The sequence below is a fragment of the Oncorhynchus mykiss genome, chromosome 4 (assembly GCF_057628025.1).
Source record: "Oncorhynchus mykiss isolate SJ-2025 chromosome 4, ASM5762802v1, whole genome shotgun sequence".
Classification (NCBI taxonomy): domain Eukaryota; kingdom Metazoa; phylum Chordata; class Actinopteri; order Salmoniformes; family Salmonidae; genus Oncorhynchus; species Oncorhynchus mykiss.
In genome coordinates this window covers 1,164,807-1,184,441 of record NC_143025.1, presented here as the reverse complement: position 1 = coordinate 1,184,441, position 19,635 = coordinate 1,164,807, and the positions used below count along the sequence as shown (strand labels likewise).

General features: G+C 42.1%; 1 protein-coding gene across 3 annotated transcripts in view; it reads right to left on the bottom strand.

Annotated features, from left to right (window-relative positions):
- The window catches only part of man2c1 (mannosidase, alpha, class 2C, member 1), a 50,542-nt gene that overhangs the window by 8,176 nt on the left and 22,731 nt on the right, over positions 1 to 19,635 (bottom strand). For 2 of the 3 annotated variants that reach the window (XM_090230812.1, XM_090230815.1), the window contains 9 exons: positions 14,024 to 14,147; positions 13,705 to 13,826; positions 12,920 to 13,005; positions 7,832 to 8,023; positions 7,525 to 7,613; positions 7,279 to 7,373; positions 4,240 to 4,344; positions 3,056 to 3,212; positions 223 to 366 (listed from right to left, as the gene is read on the bottom strand). In XM_090230812.1, the coding sequence (XP_090086938.1) occupies positions 223 to 366; positions 3,056 to 3,212; positions 4,240 to 4,344; positions 7,279 to 7,373; positions 7,525 to 7,613; positions 7,832 to 8,023; positions 12,920 to 13,005; positions 13,705 to 13,826; positions 14,024 to 14,147 (1,114 nt within the window). Of the gene's footprint in view, positions 1 to 222; positions 367 to 3,055; positions 3,452 to 4,239; positions 4,345 to 7,278; positions 7,374 to 7,524; positions 7,614 to 7,831; positions 8,024 to 12,919; positions 13,006 to 13,704; positions 13,827 to 14,023; positions 14,148 to 19,635 lie in introns of those variants that run through there. The other variant, XM_090230813.1, reaches the window with a different exon arrangement.

The window sequence follows — 19,635 nt, the reverse complement described above, 5'->3', positions numbered from 1 at the left end:
ACTGTAAAGCTCTTTGGGGGACTAGGCTGGTTACTGTAAAGCTCTTTGGGGGACTAGGCTGGCTACTGTAATGCTCTTTGGGGGAATAGGCTGGTTTACTGTAAAGCTCTTTGGGGTCTAGGCTGGTTACTGTAAAGCTCTTTGGGGTCTAGGCTGGTTACTGTAAAGCCCTTGTGATAATTGTTGATGTCAAAAAGGCTGTATAAAACATGTTATTGGTACCTCGAAGCGTGCCCAGTCCCAGCTCGTGTTCCTGTGTGTGGGTCTCTGCAGGTGTCCAAACTGGATCTCATAGGTGGCGTTGGGGCTCCTCACCCTCACTGGGAACTCTACCTTCAGGAACTTATGGGACTCGAACCACTCCACCTGGAATAAACAACATTATGGGACTGAAACCATTCCACCTGGAATAAACAACATTATGGGACTGAAACCATTCCACCTGGAATAAACAACATTATGGGACTGAAACCATTCCACCTGGAATAAACATTATGGGACTGAAACCACTCCACCTGGAATAAACATTATGGGACTGAAACCACTCCACCTGGAATAAACAACATTATGAGACTGAAACCACTCCACCTGGAATAAACAACATTATGGGACTGAAACCATTCCACTTGGAATAAACAACATTATGAGACTGAAACCACTCCACCTGGAATAAACAACATTATGGGACTGAAACCACTCCACCTGGAATAAACAACATTATGAGACTCTAACCACTCCACCTGGAATAAACAACATTATGGGACTGAAACCACTCCACCTGGAATAAACATTATGGGACTGAAACCACTCCACCTGGAATAAACATTATGGGACTGAAACCACTCCACCTGGAATAAACAACATTATGAGACTGAAACCACTCCACCTGGAATAAACAACATTATGGGACTGAAACCATTCCACTTGGAATAAACAACATTATGAGACTGAAACCACTCCACCTGGAATAAACAACATTATGGGACTGAAACCACTCCACCTGGAATAAACAACATTATGAGACTCTAACCACTCCACCTGGAATAAACAACATTATGGGACTGAAACCACTCCACCTGGAATAAACAACATTATGAGACTGAAACCACTCCACCTGGAATAAACAACATTATGAGACTGAAACCATTCCACCTGGAATAAACATTATGGGACTGAAACCACTCCACCTGGAATAAACAACATTATGGGACTGAAACCACTCCACCTGGAATAAACATTATGGGACTGAAACCATTCCACCTGGAATAAACAACATTATGGGACTGAAACCATTCCACCTGGAATAAACAACATTATGGGGCTGAAACCATTCCACCTGGAATAAACAACATTATGGGACTGAAACCATTCCACCTGGAATAAACATTATGTGACTGAAACCATTCCACCTGGAATAAACAACATTATGGGACTGAAACCACTCCACCTGGAATAAACAACATTATGAGACTGAAACCACTCAATCTGGAATAAACAACATTATGAGACTCTAACCACCCCACCTGGAATAAACAACATTATGGGACTGAAACCACTCCACCTGGAATAAACAACATTATGAGACTGAAACCACTCCACCTGGAATAAACAACATTATGGGACTGAAACCATTCCACTTGGAATAAACAACATTATGAGACTGAAACCACTCCACCTGGAATAAACAACATTATGGGACTGAAACCACTCCACCTGGAATAAACAACATTATGAGACTCTAACCACTCCACCTGGAATAAACAACATTATGGGACTGAAACCACTCCACCTGGAATAAACAACATTATGAGACTGAAACCACTCCACCTGGAATAAACAACATTATGAGACTGAAACCATTCCACCTGGAATAAACATTATGGGACTGAAACCACTCCACCTGGAATAAACAACATTATGGGACTGAAACCACTCCACCTGGAATAAACATTATGGGACTGAAACCATTCCACCTGGAATAAACAACATTATGGGACTGAAACCATTCCACCTGGAATAAACAACATTATGGGGCTGAAACCATTCCACCTGGAATAAACAACATTATGGGACTGAAACCATTCCACCTGGAATAAACATTATGTGACTGAAACCATTCCACCTGGAATAAACAACATTATGGGACTGAAACCACTCCACCTGGAATAAACAACATTATGAGACTGAAACCACTCAATCTGGAATAAACAACATTATGAGACTCTAACCACCCCACCTGGAATAAACAACATTATGGGACTGAAACCATTCCACCTGGAATAAACAACATTATGGGACTGAAACCATTCCACCTGGAATAAACAACATTATGGGACTGAAACCATTCCACCTGGAATAAACAACATTATGGGACTGAAACCACTCCACCTGGAATAAACAACATTATGGGACTGAAACCATTCCACCTGGAATAAACAACATTATGGGACTGAAACCATTCCACCTGGAATAAACATTATGGGACTGAAACCATTCCACCTGGAATAAACAACATTATGGGACTGAAACCATTCCACCTGGAATAAACAACATTATGGGACTGAAACCATTCCACCTGGAATAAACATTATGGGACTGAAACCATTCCACCTGGAATAAACAACATTATGGGACTGAAACCATTCCACCTGGAATAAACAACATTATGAACTGGGAGAAGGTGGGTGACATTACAACAAACAACCTGGAGGAAAACATTACAACAACATTATAATAAACATCTCCATAGTAGTAGATTTAAAGATTGAACATCTTTTCTGAGTCAGATATGGAAAAGTTGATTACCGAAAGGCAAGATTCTGGCAGATTAACTTTTTTATACTTTGCAAATGCATATGAAGTGTTAACAGTAATCGCTGTCAAGTACCTGAGTATTTACCTTGATAAGGACACATGGTGTCTACAGTACCTGAGTATTTACCTTGATAAGGACACATGGTGTCTACAGTACCTGAGTATTTACCTTGATAAGGACACATGGTGTCTACAGTACCTGAGTATTTACCTTGATAAGGACACATGGTGTCTACAGTACCTGAGTGTTGAACTTGACATAAGGACACATGGCATCCAGGATGATCTCCTGGGTGATGGTGCTCTTATCACTGATCCTGAGAGTGAAGGTCACACTGCCTCTCAGTCCTCCTGGAGATGCTATCTGGACAGGAGACACCACCTCTACTACAGGCTTCCTATAGGAAGGTCAGAGGTCAGAGTTAGACCCCCTGGAGATGCTATCTGGACAGGAAACACCACCTCTACTACAGGCTTCCTATAGGAAGGTCAGAGGTCAGAGTTATACCCCCTGGAGATGCTATCTGGACAGGAAACACCACCTCTACTACAGGCTTCCTATAGGAAGGTCAGAGGTCAGAGTTATACCCCTGGAGATGCTATCTGGACAGGAAACACCACCTCTACTACAGGCTTCCTATAGGAAGGTCAGAGGTCAGAGTTATACCCCCTGGAGATGCTATCTGGACAGGAAACACCACCTCTACTACCGACTTCCTATAGGGAAGTTAGAGGTCAGGGGTTAAGGTTAGGATTAGACCCTCTGAAGATGACACCTGGGCCGGACACTCCACTTCCACCGCAGGCTTCCAATAGAGGACACACGGGCACTGTGGCCTGACAGACAAACTAACTACATGTACTGGCACTGTGGCCTGACAGACAAACTAACTACATATACTGGCACTGTGGCCTGACAGACAAACTAACTACATGTACTGGCACTGTGGCCTGACAGACAAACTAACTACATGTACTGGCACTGTGGCCTGACAGACAAACTAACTACATGTACTGGCACTGTGGCCTGACAGAGAAACGAACTACATATACTTGGATGAGTTCAGTAGGCTCCAAACTGCCTGAACTGGGAGGGATTATCTGAACTTGTCCAATCAAATCAAATGTATTTATAAAGCCCTTCTTACATCAGCTGATATCACAAAGTGCTGTACAGAAACCCAGCCTAAAACCCCAAACAAGCAATCAATGCAGGTGTAGAAGCACGGTGGCTAGGAAAAACTCCCTAGAAAGGCCACAACCTAGGAAGAAACCTAGAGAGGAACCAGGCTATGAGGGGTGGCCAGTCCTCTTCTGGCTGTGCCGGGTGGAGAGGAACCAGGCTAAGAGGGGTGAGTCCTAATGAACACAACCCCGTTGTATCGGCCAGCCCGATGAGAACAGGAAACAGGATGTTTCTCTCACCGTGTCTGTAGGTGGTAGTCCATCACGTCCCAGGCGTCCCAGTACAGAGGAACATCATCAAACAGCACAAACTGGTTCCCACTGCAACCGTGAGATATCGCCTCTCTGGAACACAGAGAGAGGTTTCATTCTCGCTGTGTGTGTGTGTGTGTGAGTGAGTGTGTGTGTGACCAACATTGTATCTCTGTCACGCCACCAATGTTATAACCATAGCCATTAAAACAAGTAGATGGTCCTCAAAAAGTTCTACAGCTGCACCATCGAGAGCATCCTGACCGGTTGCATCACCGCCTGGTATGGCAACTGCTCGGCATCCGACTGTAAGGCGCTACAGAGGGAAGTGCGTTCGGCCCAGTACATCACTGAAGCTAAGCTTCCTGCCATCCAGGACCTATATACCAGGCGGTGTCAGAGGAAGGGCCAAAAAATTGTCATTAGACTCCAGTCACCTAAGTCATAGACTGCCACCGCACGGCAAGCGGTACCAGAGTACCAAGTCTGGGACCAAGAGACTCCTTAACAGCTTCTACCCCCAAGCCATAAAACTGCTGAACAATTAATCAAATGGCCACCCGGACAATTTACATTGACCACCCCCCCCCCCAACTTCACCCCTACCTACATGTACAGATTACCTCTAACCTGCCTTGGCACATTGACTTGGTACCGGTAACCCCTGTATATAGCCTCGTTATTTTATTGTGTAACTTAAAAAAATATGTTTTTTTACTTTAGTTTATTTAGTAAATATTTTTCTTAACTCTATTTCTTGAACTGCATTGTTGGTTAAGGGCTTGTCAGTAAGCCGGAAGTATTTGAATATGAAGCTGAATGGCACAAAAAAATAGCTAACGATCATGTTGAAAGTGGCCGTAACTAGCAAAGCATGGTCGATTATTTCCATCCTGACAGAGCGCCTCCTTGTAGCCCGTGATTGTTCTGTGTCAGCACATGGTCCTTGTCTGTGTGAGGTCAAATTTAGTAGTCAGAATGGATCACTTTTAAATAAATATCTACATTTGTAGCGAACTTTAAAATAATTCACGTGTGGATCGAACTTGACCATAATAAACACATTTTAGAGCCCAAAGCAGCCTTCACATTTTGGGGGTTTTGGCCGTTCTGCAGATCGTCATTTACATAGGATTTCCAGGACAGACCAGGGCTTTTGGCACCGCTAGGTTGCTATGCAGTAGGCGAGCAGCAGAGCTAGTGACTTCACACTCCAGACCAGACCCTGGGGGACTGGTTATAAGCATTGAACACAATATGTCCTCTTGGTTCTAGCGTAACATTTTGTTTCCAACAGTGATGGTTTGTATAAACCTTGGTGTCGAGATGTCTAAAATGCGATACTTTACTTTTGAGGAGATGCGATACTCCATTGAAATCGTATTGACGCCCATTGTGTACGTTGCCCATGCGTTGTCAATGTCCTGCTGGGCGCTAGCTCAAGTCAATTGGCCAACATTGCAAATCTTTTTCGAGATGTGAGGTAATGAACTTGTTTCCTGTAACATCGTATAGCTTTGGAATCGTGACATTACCTAATTGATGAAAATAGGCAGGTTTCTCGACTCACGTTTCTTCCCCTTCCCGAGTTTCAGTTGACTAAGTGAGAAGATGTTAGCCTGCCTGCATAGCAACTGTTTTTTTCTGGGAGGATTTTGTCTTCAGATGGAAGGATGAAATAGTATAAATGTCTTTATTAAAATAGCGTGCAGAACGCATCACAGGCATATGCAAATTGAAAGTGAAAGTGACGCTTTTGTGATTGGACAGTGAAAATTCTGTGTTGTTCTTGATCCCGTTTCACACGGGCTATTTTAGCACAGTGTTTCTGTGTTCCTACTCTGGAGCAGGGCCAAATAGCCCTGGGATAAGATTGATCCTAGCCCACTTTAGAATGTGCAAGTGTGAACACTTGGTTAGCCCCGGGCTAAAAATCCCCCTTAGCGACAGGGCTGAGGAGGCTCTTAGTCACAGGACTGAGGAGGCTCTTAGTCACAGGGCTGAGGAGGCTCTTAGTCACAGGGCTGAGGAGGCTCTTAGCCACAGGGCTGAGGAGGCTCTTAGCCACAGGGCTGAGCAGGCTCTTAGCCACAGGGCTGAGGAGGCTCTTAGCCACAGGGCTGAGGAGGCTCTTAGCCACAGGGCTGAGGAGGCTCTTAGACACAGGGCTGAGGAGGCTCTTAGACACAGGGCTGAGGAGGCTCTTAGCCACAGGGCTGAGGAGGCTCTTAGCCACAGGGCTGAGGAGGCTCTTAGCCACAGGGCTGAGGAGGCTCTTAGACACAGGGCTGAGGAGGCTCTTAGACACAGGGCTGAGGAGGCTCTTAGACACAGGGCTGAGGAGGCTCTTAGACACAGGGCTGAGGAGGCTCTTAGACACAGGGCTGAGGAGGCTCTTAGCCACAGGGCTGAGGAGGCTCTTAGACACAGGGCTGAGGAGGCTCTTAGACACAGGGCTGAGCAGGCTCTTAGTCACAGGGCTGAGGAGGCTCTTAGCCACAGGGCTGAGGAGGCTCTTAGCCACAGGGCTGAGGAGGCTCTTAGCCACAGGGCTGAGGAGGCTCTTAGCCACAGGGCTGAGGAGGCTCTTAGACACAGGGCTGAGGAGGCTCTTAGACACAGGGCTGAGGAGGCTCTTAGCCACAGGGCTGAGGAGGCTCTTAGCCACAGGGCTGAGGAGGCTCTTAGCCACAGGGCTGAGGAGGCTCTTAGACACAGGGCTGAGGAGGCTCTTAGACACAGGGCTGAGGAGGCTCTTAGACACAGGGCTGAGGAGGCTCTTAGCCACAGGGCTGAGGAGGCTCTTAGACACAGGGCTGAGGAGGCTCTTAGACACAGGGCTGAGGAGGCTCTTAGACACAGGGCTGAGGAGGCTCTTAGACACAGGGCTGAGGAGGCTCTTAGACACAGGGCTGAGGAGGCTCTTAGACACAGGGCTGAGGAGGCTCTTAGCCACAGGGCTGAGGAGGCTCTTAGCCACAGGGCTGAGGTGCAGTGTGAACGCGCCTTCTGAGGATGGGATTTTACCTGTTAGTCTCGACCAGGTACAAGGAAGCCAGGCATCCATCCTTATTAACAACAGCACGTAATATCCCATTCTCCATGAGGACAGTACCATCAGCCTATGATAAAACAACATTCAAACTAAGATTATCAACGGAAGAGTCACAGTCAACTGAAAGCGCCAAATAAAAACGACATTTTCAAACAATGAAATAAAGAACTATTCCCATGAATCAAATGAAATGTCCCAGCTATGTAGTGTATATTTACCTGAACCTTGACGGAGACCAGAGGGACAGGTTTGGTAGCAGTGGCGTCACGGACAGAAACTACACCAACACTGGGGACTGTCACCAGAACTACAGAATAACACAGGAATAACATGTATGTTCACAACGGCAGACGGAGCGATGTGGACATCTGACATGCAGGTACATGAAACACCTCTGTTTCACTATGCATCACCTCTAAATAACTTACAAGTTCAATTGTGAAAGAACAACACCATTTTGTATTGTGGTTGAGTAACTGCATCAATGACCTGTGAGTTTTCACACTGTATAGTCAGCTACGGTACCTAGGCATGGTTGTTGATGATCAGGAGCGCCCCCTGTCAGCGGGAGAACCTCGGTGCGTTCCCAGGGCAGGGTGTTGAGGACAGCAACGGAAGTAGCAGTACTGTCAGAGTCTCCTGTCTGGGTCATAGTCCCTTCAGACCCCAGGGCCCGACAGGAAACACGCAGCAGTCTGGTCCCCACGGTACGGATGTCTGAGAGACAGCGGCACACATACACAGGAATTGGGGTTCACACTCCACATGGAATGGTTTAAGTTTGTGACTTTTTCTAAAAACAAAAACGGTCTGCTATTGTCATTATGGTATTTTTTCATATACCCTGATAAAACACAGCTGTTATATACCCTGATAATATACAGCTGATATATACCTTGATAATATACAGCTGTTATATACCCTGATAATATACAGCTGATATATACAGCTGATATATACCTTGATAATATACAGCTGTTATATACCCTGATAATATACAGCTGATATATACCTTGATAATATACAGCTGTTATATACCGTGATAATATACAGCTGATATATACCTTGATAATATACAGCTGATATATACCTTGATAATATCGTAGTGCTGTTATATACCTTGATAATATACAGCTGATATATACCTTGATAATATACAGCTGATATATACCTTGATAATATCGTAGTGCTGTTATATACCTAAATAATATACAGCTGATATATACCTTGATAATATACAGCTGTTATATACCTTCATAATATACAGCTGATATATACCTTGATAATATACAGCTGTTATATACCTTGATAATATACAGCTGATATATACCTTGATAATATCGTAGTGCTGTTACATACCTTGATAATATACAGCTGTTATATACCTTGATAATATACAGCTGTTATATACCTTGATAATATACTGCTATTATATACCTTGATAATATACAGCTGTTATATACCTTCATAATATACAGCTGTTATATACCTTGATAATATCGTAGTGCTGTTATATACCTTGATAATATACAGCTGTTATATACCTTGATAATATACAGCTGTTATATACCTTGATAATATACAGCTGTTATATACCTTGATAATATACAGCTGTTATATACCTTGATAATATCGTAGTGCTGATATATACCTTGATAATATCGTAGTGCTGTTATATACCTTGATAATATACAGCTGTTATATACCTTGATAATATACAGCTGTTATATACCTTGATAATATACAGCTGTTATATACCTTGATAATATACTGCTATTATATACCTTGATAATATCGTAGTTCTGATATATACCTTGATAATATACAGCTGATATATACCTTGATAATATCGTAGTTCTGATATATACCTTGATAATATACAGCTGTTATATACCTTGATAATATACAGCTGATATATACCTTGATAATATACAGCTGATATATACCTTGATAATATACAGATGTTATATACCTTGATAATATCGTAGTGCTGATATATACCTTGATAATATACAGCTGTTATATACCTTGATAATATACAGCTGATATATACCTTGATAATATCGTAGTGCTGATATATACCTTGATAATATACAGCTGTTATATACCTTGATAATATACAGCTGATATATACCTTGATAATATACCTTGATAATATACAGCTGTTATATACCTTGATAATATACAGCTGATATATACCTTGATAATATACATTGATAATAAACAGCTGTTATATACCTTGATAATATACAGCTGATATATACCCTGATAATATACAGCTGTTATATACCTTGATAATATACAGCTGTTATATACCTTGATAATATACAGCTGATATATACCTTGATAATATACAGCTGATATATACCTTGATAATATACCTTGATAATATACAGCTGTTATATACCTTGATAATATACTGCTGTTATATACCTTGATAATATACAGCTGTTATATACCCTGATAATATACAGCTGTTATATACCTTGATAATATACAGCTGTTATCTACCCTGATAATATACAGCTGATATATACCTTGATAATATACCTTGATAATATACAGCTGTTATATACCTTGATAATATACTGTTGTTATATACCTTGATAATATACAGCTGTTATATACCTTGATAATATACAGCTGATATATACCTTGATAATATACAGCTGTTATATACCTTGATAATATACAGCTGTTATACAGTGGGGCAAAAAAGTATTTAGTCAGCCACCAATTGTGCAAGTTCTCCCTCTTAAAAAGATGAGAGAGGCCTGTAATTTTCATCATCGGTACACTTCAACTATGACAGACAAAATGAGAAGAAAAAAAATCCAGAAAATCACATTGTAGGATTTTTAATGAATTTATTTGCAAATTATGGTGGAAAATAAGTATTTGGTCACCTACAAACAAGCAAGATTTCTGGTTCTCACAGACCTGTACCTTCTTCTTTAAGAGGCTGCTCTGTCCCCCACTCATTACGTGTATTAATGGCACCTGTTTGAACTTGTTATCAGTATAAAAGACACCTGTTCACAACCTCAAACAGTCACACTCCAAACTCCACTATGGCCAAGACGAAAGAGCTGTCAAAGGACATCAGAAACAAAATTGTAGACCTGCACCAGGCTGGGAAGACTGAATCTGCAATAGGTAAGCAGCTTGGTTTGAAGAAATCAACTGTGGGAGCAATTATTAGGAAATGGAAGACATACAAGACCACTGATAATCTCCCTCGATCTGGGGCTCCACGCAAGATCTCACCCCGTGGGGTCAAAATGATCACAAGAGCGATGAGCAAAAATCCCAGAACCACACGGGGGGACCTAGTGAATGACCTGCAGAGAGCTGGGACCAAAGTAACAAAGCCTACCATCAGTATCACACTACGCCGCCAGGGACTCAAATCCTGCAGTGCCAGACGTGTCCCCCTGCTTAAGCCAATACATGTCCAGGCCCGTCTGAAGTTTGCTAGAGAGCATTTGGATGATCCAGAAGAAGATTGTGAGAATGTAATATGGTCAGATGAAACCAAAATATTAATTTTTGGTAAAAACTCAACTCGTCGTGTTTGGAGGACAAAGAATGCTGAGTTGCATCCAAAGAACACCATACCTACTGTGAAGCATGGGGGTGGAAACATCATGCTCTGGGGCTGTTTTTCTGCAAAGGGACCAGGACGACTGATCCGTGTAAAGGAAAGAATTAATGGGGCCATGTATCGTGAGATTTTGAGTGAAAACCTCCTTCCATCAGCAAGGGCATTGAAGATGAAACGTGGCTGGGTCTTTCAGCATGACAATGATCCCAAACACACCGCCCGGGCAACGAAGGAGTGGCTTCGTAAGAAGCATTTCAAGGTCCTGGAGTGGCCTAGCCAGTCTCCAGATCTCAACCCCATAGAAAATCTTTGGAGGGAGTTGAAAGTCTATGTTGCCCAGCAACAGCCCCAAAACATCACTGCTCTAGAGGAGATCTGCATGGAGGAATGGGCCAAAATACCAGCAACAGTGTGTGAAAACCTTGTGAAGACTTACAGAAAACTTTTGACCTCTGTCATTTTCAACAAAGGGTATATAACAAGGTATTGAGATAAACTTTTGTTATTGACCAAATACTTATTTTCCACCATAATTTGCAAATAAATTCATTAAAAATCCTACAATGTGATTTTCTGGATTTTATTTTCTCATTTTGTCTGTCATAGTTGAAGTGTACCTATGATGAAAATTACAGGCCTCTCATCTTTTTAAGTGGGAGAACTTGCACAATTGGTGGCTGACTAAATACTTTTTTGCCCCACTGTATACCTTGATAATATCGTAGTGCTGATATATACGTTAATAATATACAGCTGTTATATACCTTGATAATATACAGCTGATATATACCTTGATAATATACAGCTGATATATACCTTGATAATATACAGCTGTTATATACCTTGATAATATTGTAGTGCTGATATATACCTTGATAATATCGTAGTGCTGATGTATACCTTGATAATATACAGCTGATATATACCTTGATAATATACAGCTGTTATATACCTTGATAATATACAGCTGTTATATACCTTGATAATATCGTAGTTCTGATATATACCTTAATAATATACAGCTGATATATACCTTGATAATATCGTAGTGCTGATGTATACCTTGATAATATCGTAGTGCTGTTATATACCTTGATAATATACAGCTGTTATATACCTTGATAATATCGTAGTGCTGATGTATACCTTGATAATATCGTAGTGCTGATGTATACCTTGATAATATACAGCTGTTATATACCTTGATAATATCATAGTGCTGATGTATACCTTGATAATATCGTAGTGCTGATGTATACCTTGATAATATCGTAGTTCTGATATATACCTTAATAATATACAGCTGATATATACCTTGATAATATCGTAGTGCTGATGTATACCTTGATAATATCGTAGTGCTGTTATATACCTTGATAATATACAGCTGTTATATACCTTGATAATATCGTAGTGCTGATGTATACCTTGATAATATCGTAGTGCTGATGTATACCTTGATAATATACAGCTGTTATATACCTTGATAATATCGTAGTGCTGATGTATACCTTGATAATATACAGCTGATATATACCTTGATAATATCGTAGTGCTGATGTATACCTTGATAATATCGTAGTGCTGATATATACCTTGATAATATACAGCTGATATATACCTTGATAATATACAGCTGTTATATACCTTGATAATATACAGCTGATATATACCTTGATAATATACAGCTGTTATATACCTTGATAATATACAGCTGATATATACCTTGATAATATCGTAGTGCTGATGTATACCTTGATAATATCGTAGTGCTGATATATACCTTGATAATATACAGCTGATATATACCTTGATAATATCGTAGTGCTGATATATACCTTGATAATATACAGCTGATATATACCTTGATAATATCGTAGTGCTGATATATACCTTGATAATATCGTAGTGCTGATGTATACCTTGATAATATCGTAGTGCTGATGTATACCTTGATAATATCGTAGTGCTGATATATACCTTGATAATATCGTAGTGCTGATATATACCTTGATAATATCGCAGTGCGTCCTCTACCACCATCTCTATACAGGTGCCAGGAATCACATCATGGAACTGGTTCAGGAGGAGCTGCCTGAAAAACAAAAGACAATTGTGGAAAAGTAGAGTGTTGACGGCCTAGGAGACATGTCAATGTTTTAGTAGTGTTGAGGGCCTAGGAGACATGTCAATGTTTTAGTAGTGTTGAGGGCCTAGGAGACATGTCAATGTTTTAGTAGTGTTGAGGGCCTAGGGGACATGTCAATGTTTTAGTAGTGTTGAGGGACTAGGAGACATGTCAATGTTTTAGTAGTGTTGAGGGCCTAGGAGACATGTCAATGTTTTAGAAGTGTTGAGGGCCTAGGGGACATGTCAATGTTTTAGTAGTGTTGAGGGCCTAGGAGACATGTCAATGTTTTAGTAGTGTTGAGGGCCTAGGGGACATGTCAATGTTTTAGTAGTGTTGAGGGCCTAGGAGACATGTCAATGTTTTAGTAGTGTCAAGGGCCTAGGGGACATGTCAAGGTTTTAGTAGTGTTGAGGGCCTAGGAGACATGTCAAGGTTTTAGTAGTGTTGAGGGCCTAGGAGACATGTCAACGTGCGATATCTGTGCAGAACAATAAAGAGCTCCGTTAGCTAAATACTTCACCTAGTTCAACGCTATGGAAGTTTAGTTGCTAATTGTTTATCTAATTTGTTTCTATAATATGTCTGCCCATTTAGAGAACGTGTGTTGTCTCAAAAGCACCCCAGAGGCTAAATGTCTATATCTTTGTGTGCTGTGGCCTTTACCTCCAGAGGATTTGTAGCGGTTCGGAGGGGTACTGGAACGTTTTGTCCAGACACAGAGCCAAGCTGCTGGCCACCTCAACGTCATGGAGCAAGGTCTCGCACTGACGATTCCCTAGCTTAATCTGGGGAGACACGTGGGTTGGAAAAGTGATAAACTCTGTCATTAAAACCCAGTAAACAACAGTTCTAACTAATAAAGTCAATGTAGAGTGTGAGATCCTAACCTGGTCCCAGATGTCGGACGTGAACATTACCATAGAGTTGACAGTACGGCACAAACAGCTCTGAGAGGCTTTGAGAAGCCCAAATTAGGCCCCACCTGTGCCTGTGTGGTGTAGGTGCCGTTGTGTAGTTCGAGAAACAGTTCTCCAGTCCAGGTGCACAGAAGAGAGGAGTCCGCCTCGAGCTCAGAGAAGAGCCGGTCAGGACTGGACATCTGGACCCTAAGGTTAGAAACAATAAGACACACGTTACAGTCAATTGTGTATAGAAACACGTGTATCCATGGTTACAGCGTAATAAAGAAACAAGTTACAGACAATTACATACATGTGTTAAAATGACGCAAATATAGCAGGAGCCTTCAGAGAGTATTCACAGTCCTTGACTTCTTCCACATGTTGTTGCGTTTACAGCCTGCATTTAAAATGGATTCAATTGACATTTTGTGTCACCGATCTACACCCAATACCCCATAATGTCAAAGTGGAATTTTATTTGTAGAACAGTTTAGAAATTAATACAAAAAATGAAAAGCTGAAATGTCTTGAGTCAATCAGTATTCAACCCCTTTGTTATATCAAGCCTAAATCAGTTCAGGAGTTAAAATGTGCTTAACAAGTCACATAATAAGTTGCATGGACTCACTCTGTGTTCAATAATAGTGTTTAACATGATTTACGAATGACTACCTCGTCTCTCTATCCCACACATACAATTATCTGTAAGGTCCCTCAGTCGAGAAGTGAATTACAAGCACAGATTCAACCACAGAGACCAGGGAAGTTTTCCAATGCCTCGCAAAGAAGGGCACCTATTGGTGTAAAAATGTAAATATCCCTTTGAGCATGGTGAAGTTATTAATTACACTTTGGATGGTGTATCAATACACCCAGTGACTACAAAGATACAGGCATCCTTCATAACTCAGTTGCTGGAGAGGAAGGAAACGTCTCAGAGATTTCACCATGAAGCCAATGGTGACAATGAAACAGTTAGAGTTTAATGGCTGTGATAGGAGAAAACTGAGGATGGATCAACAACCTTGTAGTTACTCCACAATATTAACCTAAATGACAGAGTGAAAAGAAGGAAGCCTGTACAGAATAAAAAATATTCCAAAACATGCATCCTGTTTGCAATAACGCACTAAAGTAAAACTGCAAAACATAGAGCAAAGATATTAACTTTATGTCCTGAATACAAAGTGTTATGTTTGGGGCAAATCCAACACATCACGAAGTACCACTCTTCATATTTTCACGCATAGGGTTGGCTGCATCATGTTATGGGTATGCTTGTCATCATTAAGGACTATGGAGTTTTTTGGGACAAAAAATAAAAAGAATACAGCTATAAATAAGCACAGGCAAAATATTGACTCATGGGTGTGAATACGTATGTAAATTAGATATTTCTGTATTTAATTTTAAATACATTCGCAAAAATGTCAAAAACCATGTTTTCACCTTGTCATTATGGGGTATTGTGTGTAGATGGGTGAGGAAAAACCTACCTATTGAACAATAGGACCACTTTTATCCAACGGCAATGATGTTTGATTTTGTAAATAAAAAATAATCTGCCAAAAAGTAAAGTGATGTCCTGCTCCTTCCCTGACTTCCTAAATGTTTGTATTTTACACTGCTCATTTGTCACAATTTTGACATCACGAACATCATTTTTTTTTTTCACACCTATTCCTAACTTAACCTTCTAACACAATGTCCTGTAGGTATCCAGCCAGGTGCTAAGGCATCTCCCCTCACTGAATTAATGAAAAATGGATTACTGGACGATAATTGTGCACCTTACCTCACAATAGAATTTAAATGAGAAGTAACTGAATGATGAGAGTGACGAGGTTGATTTAATTTAGAAAGACAATAGTGTAATTATGAGGTTGTTGTGTCTACTCATCAGCAGCAAATCATTTGACCGCATGCCTTGCAGGCTGATACATATATTTTATTGTAATGGAAACTAAAACAGGCTGTAGGCCTATGTTTTCTGTAGGACTTTGTAGAATTATACAAAACATATCCTTGACTATCTAAACAAATAACTATTGTTAAGTTTTTAAAATATTTCTTCATGCAATTAATAATTTCTAATAGTTTATGCACCTTGCGGATTGATATGCATCTGATGGGTAAAGAGGACGCCTAGCCAGGAAGTCCTCGTGTTGATAGATGTTTAATTCAGGCTGTAACAACGTTCTCTAGCCAGGAAGTCCTAGTGTTGATAGATGTTTAATTCAGTCAGTAACAACATTCTCTAGCCAGGAAGTCCTCGTGTTGATAGATGTTTAATTCAGGCTGTAACAACGTTCTCTAGCCAGGAAGTCCTCGTGTTGATAGATGTTTAATTCAGGGTGTAACAACGTTCTCTAGCCAGGAAGTCCTCGTGTTGATAGATGTTTAATTCAGGCTGTAACAACGTTCTCTAGCCAGGAAGTCCTCGTGTTGATAGATGTTTAATTCAGGCTGTAACAACGTTCTCTAGCCAGGAAGTCCTCGTGTTGATAGATGTTTAATTCAGGCTGTAACAACGTTCTCTAGCCAGGAAGTCCTAGTGTTGATAGATGTTTAATTCAGGCTGTAACAACGTTCTCTAGCCAAGAAGTCCTCGTGTTGATAGATGTTTAATTCAGGCTGTAACAACGTTCTCTAGCCAGGAAGTCCTCGTGTTGATAGATGTTTAATTCAGGCTGTAACAACGTTCTCTAGCCAGGAAGTCCTCGTGTTGATACATGCTGGAGAAGCACCGGAGAAGAAGGCTGATGTTTCACGTGTTCCTATCCAATTTATTTTATTTCTTTGCGTTGTTTATAACTTGCTGGTGCACGATATCTAAGGAAGTCTCAAGGTTTTGCTTGTCTGAGGTAGAGCATCTCATGATAAGCTGTAGACCACACTATCTACCTAGAGAGTTTCCATCTGTATTTTTCGTAGCTGTCTACATACCACCACAGACCGATGGCACTAAGACCGCCTGTATTCTGAGCTGTATTCTGCCATAAGGAAACAGGAAAAGGCTCACCCAAAAGGGGCGCTCCTAGTGGACGGGGACTTTAATGAAAGGAAACCTAAATCCGGTCTACCAAATTTCTATCAACATGTTAAATGTGCAACCAGAGGAGAAAAAACCCCTCTGGACCACCTTTACTCCACTCACAGTACAAAGCTCTTCCTTGCCCTCCATGTGGCAAACCTGACCATAATTCTATCCTCCTGATTCCTGCTTACAAGCTAAAATTAAAGCAGGAAGCATCAGTGACTCGATCAATAAAAAAGTGGTCAGATGAAGCAGATGCTACGCTACAGGACTGTTTTGCTATCACAGACTAGAATATGTTCCGTGATTCCTCCGATGGCATTGAGTAGTACACCACATCAGTCATTGGCTTCATCAATAAATGCATCGAGGACGTCATCCGCACAGTGACCATTCGTACATACCCCAACCAGAAGCCGTGGATTACAGGCAAAATCTGCACTGAGCTAAAGGCTAGAGCTGCCGCTTTCAAGGAGCGGGACTCCAACCCAGAAGCTTATAAGAAATCCGACAAACCATCAAACAGAAATTGAAATTGACGAACCATCAAACGGGCAAAGTGTCAATACAGGACTAATATCAACACCTGCTCTGACCCTCATCGAATGTGGCAGGGCTTGCAAACCATTAGACTACAGAGAAAAGCACAGCCGAGAGCTGCTCAGTGACACAAGCCTACCAGACGTGCTAAGCTACTTACATGGTCGCTTCGAGGCAAATAACACTGAAACATGCATGAGAGCATCAGCTGTTCTGGAAGACTGTGTGATCACGCTCTCCGCAGCTGATGTGAGTAAGACCTTTAAACAGGTCAACATTCACAAGGCCGCAAGGCCAGATGGATTACCAGGATGTGTACTGTGAGCATGCGCTGACCAACTGGCAGTGTTTTCACTGACATTTGTAACCTCTCCCTGTCCAAGTCTGTAATACCAACATGTTTTAAGCAGACCACCATAGTCCCTGTGCCCAAGAACACTAAGGTAACCTGCCAAAATGACTACCGACCCGTAGCACTCACGTCTGTAGCCATGAAGTGCTTTGGAGGCTGGTCATGGCTCACATCAACACCATCATCCCAGAAGCCCGAGACCCACTCCAATTTGCATACTGCTCTAAAAGATCCACAGATGATGCAATCTCTATTGCACTCCACACTGCCCTTCCCACCTGGACAAAAGGAACACCTATGTGAGAATGCTATTCATTGACTACAGCTCAGTGTTCAACACCATAGAGCCCTCAAAGCTCATCACTAAGCTAAGGACCCTGGGACTAAACACCTCCCTCTGCAACTGGATCCTGGACTTCCTGACGGGCTGCCCCAGGTGATAAGGGTAGGTAACAACACATCCGCCACACTGATCCTCATCACGGGGGCCCTCAGGGGTGCGTACTCAGTCCCCTCCTGTACTCCCTGTTCACTCATGACTGCATGGCCAGGCACGACTCCAACACCATCATTAAGTTTGCAGATGAAACAACAGTGATCACCGACAACGACGAGACAGCCTATAGGAAGGAGGTCAGAGACCTGGCCGTGTGGTGCCAGGACAACAACCTCTCCCTCAACGTGATCAAGACAAAAGAGATTGTGGACTACATGGAAAGGAGGACCGAGCACGTCCCCATTAACATCGACATGGGGGGTAGTGGAGCAGGTTGAGAGCTTCAAGTTCCTTGGTGTCCACATCACCAACAAACTAACATGGTCCAAGCACACCAAAACAGTCGTGAAGAGAGCACGACAAAACCTATTCCCCCTCAGGAGACTGAAAGGATTTGTCAATGGTCCTCAGATCCTCAAAAGGTTCTACAGCTGCACCATCGAGAGTATCCTGACTGGTCGCATCACTGCTGGTATGGCAACTGCTCGGCCTCCGATCGCAAACCAATACTGAGGGTAGTGCGTACGGCCCAGTACATCACTGGGGCCTAGCTTCCTGCCATCCAGGACCTCTACACCAGGCGGTGTCAGAGGAAGGCCCTAAAAATTGTCAAAAGCCCCAGCCACCCTAGTCATAGTCTGTTCTCTCTGCTACCGCACGGCAAGTGGTATCGTAGGTACCACAGGTAGCCTAGTGGTTAGAGTGTAGGGGCGGCAAGTAGCCTAGTGGTTAGAGTGTAGAGGTGGCAGGTAGCCTAGTGGTTAGAGTGTAGGGGCGGCAGGTAGAGCATAGTGGTTAGAGTGTAGGGGCGGCAGGTAGCCTAGTGGTTAGAGTGTAGGGGTGGCAGGTAGCCTAGTGGTTAGAGTGTAGAGGTGGCAGGTAGCCTAGTGGTTAGAGTGTAGGGGCGGCAGGTAGAGCATAGTGGTTAGAGTGTAGGGGCGGCAGGTAGCCTAGTGAGTGCTGGGCCAGTAATCGAAAGGTTGCTAGATCGAATCCCCGAGCTGACAAGGTAAAAATCTGTTGTTCTGTGCCTGAACAAGGCAGTTAACCCACTGTTCTTAGGTCATTACAAATAAGTGATCTTAACTGACTTGCCTAGTTGCCTAGTTAAATAAAGGTAAAATATACATATAATCAAATGGCCACCCAGACAATTTGCATTCCCCCCCTCTTTTACACCACTGCCTCTCTCTGTTGTTATCATCTATGCATAGTCACTTTAATAACTCTACCTACATGTACATACTTCCTCAAATAACCTGTACCC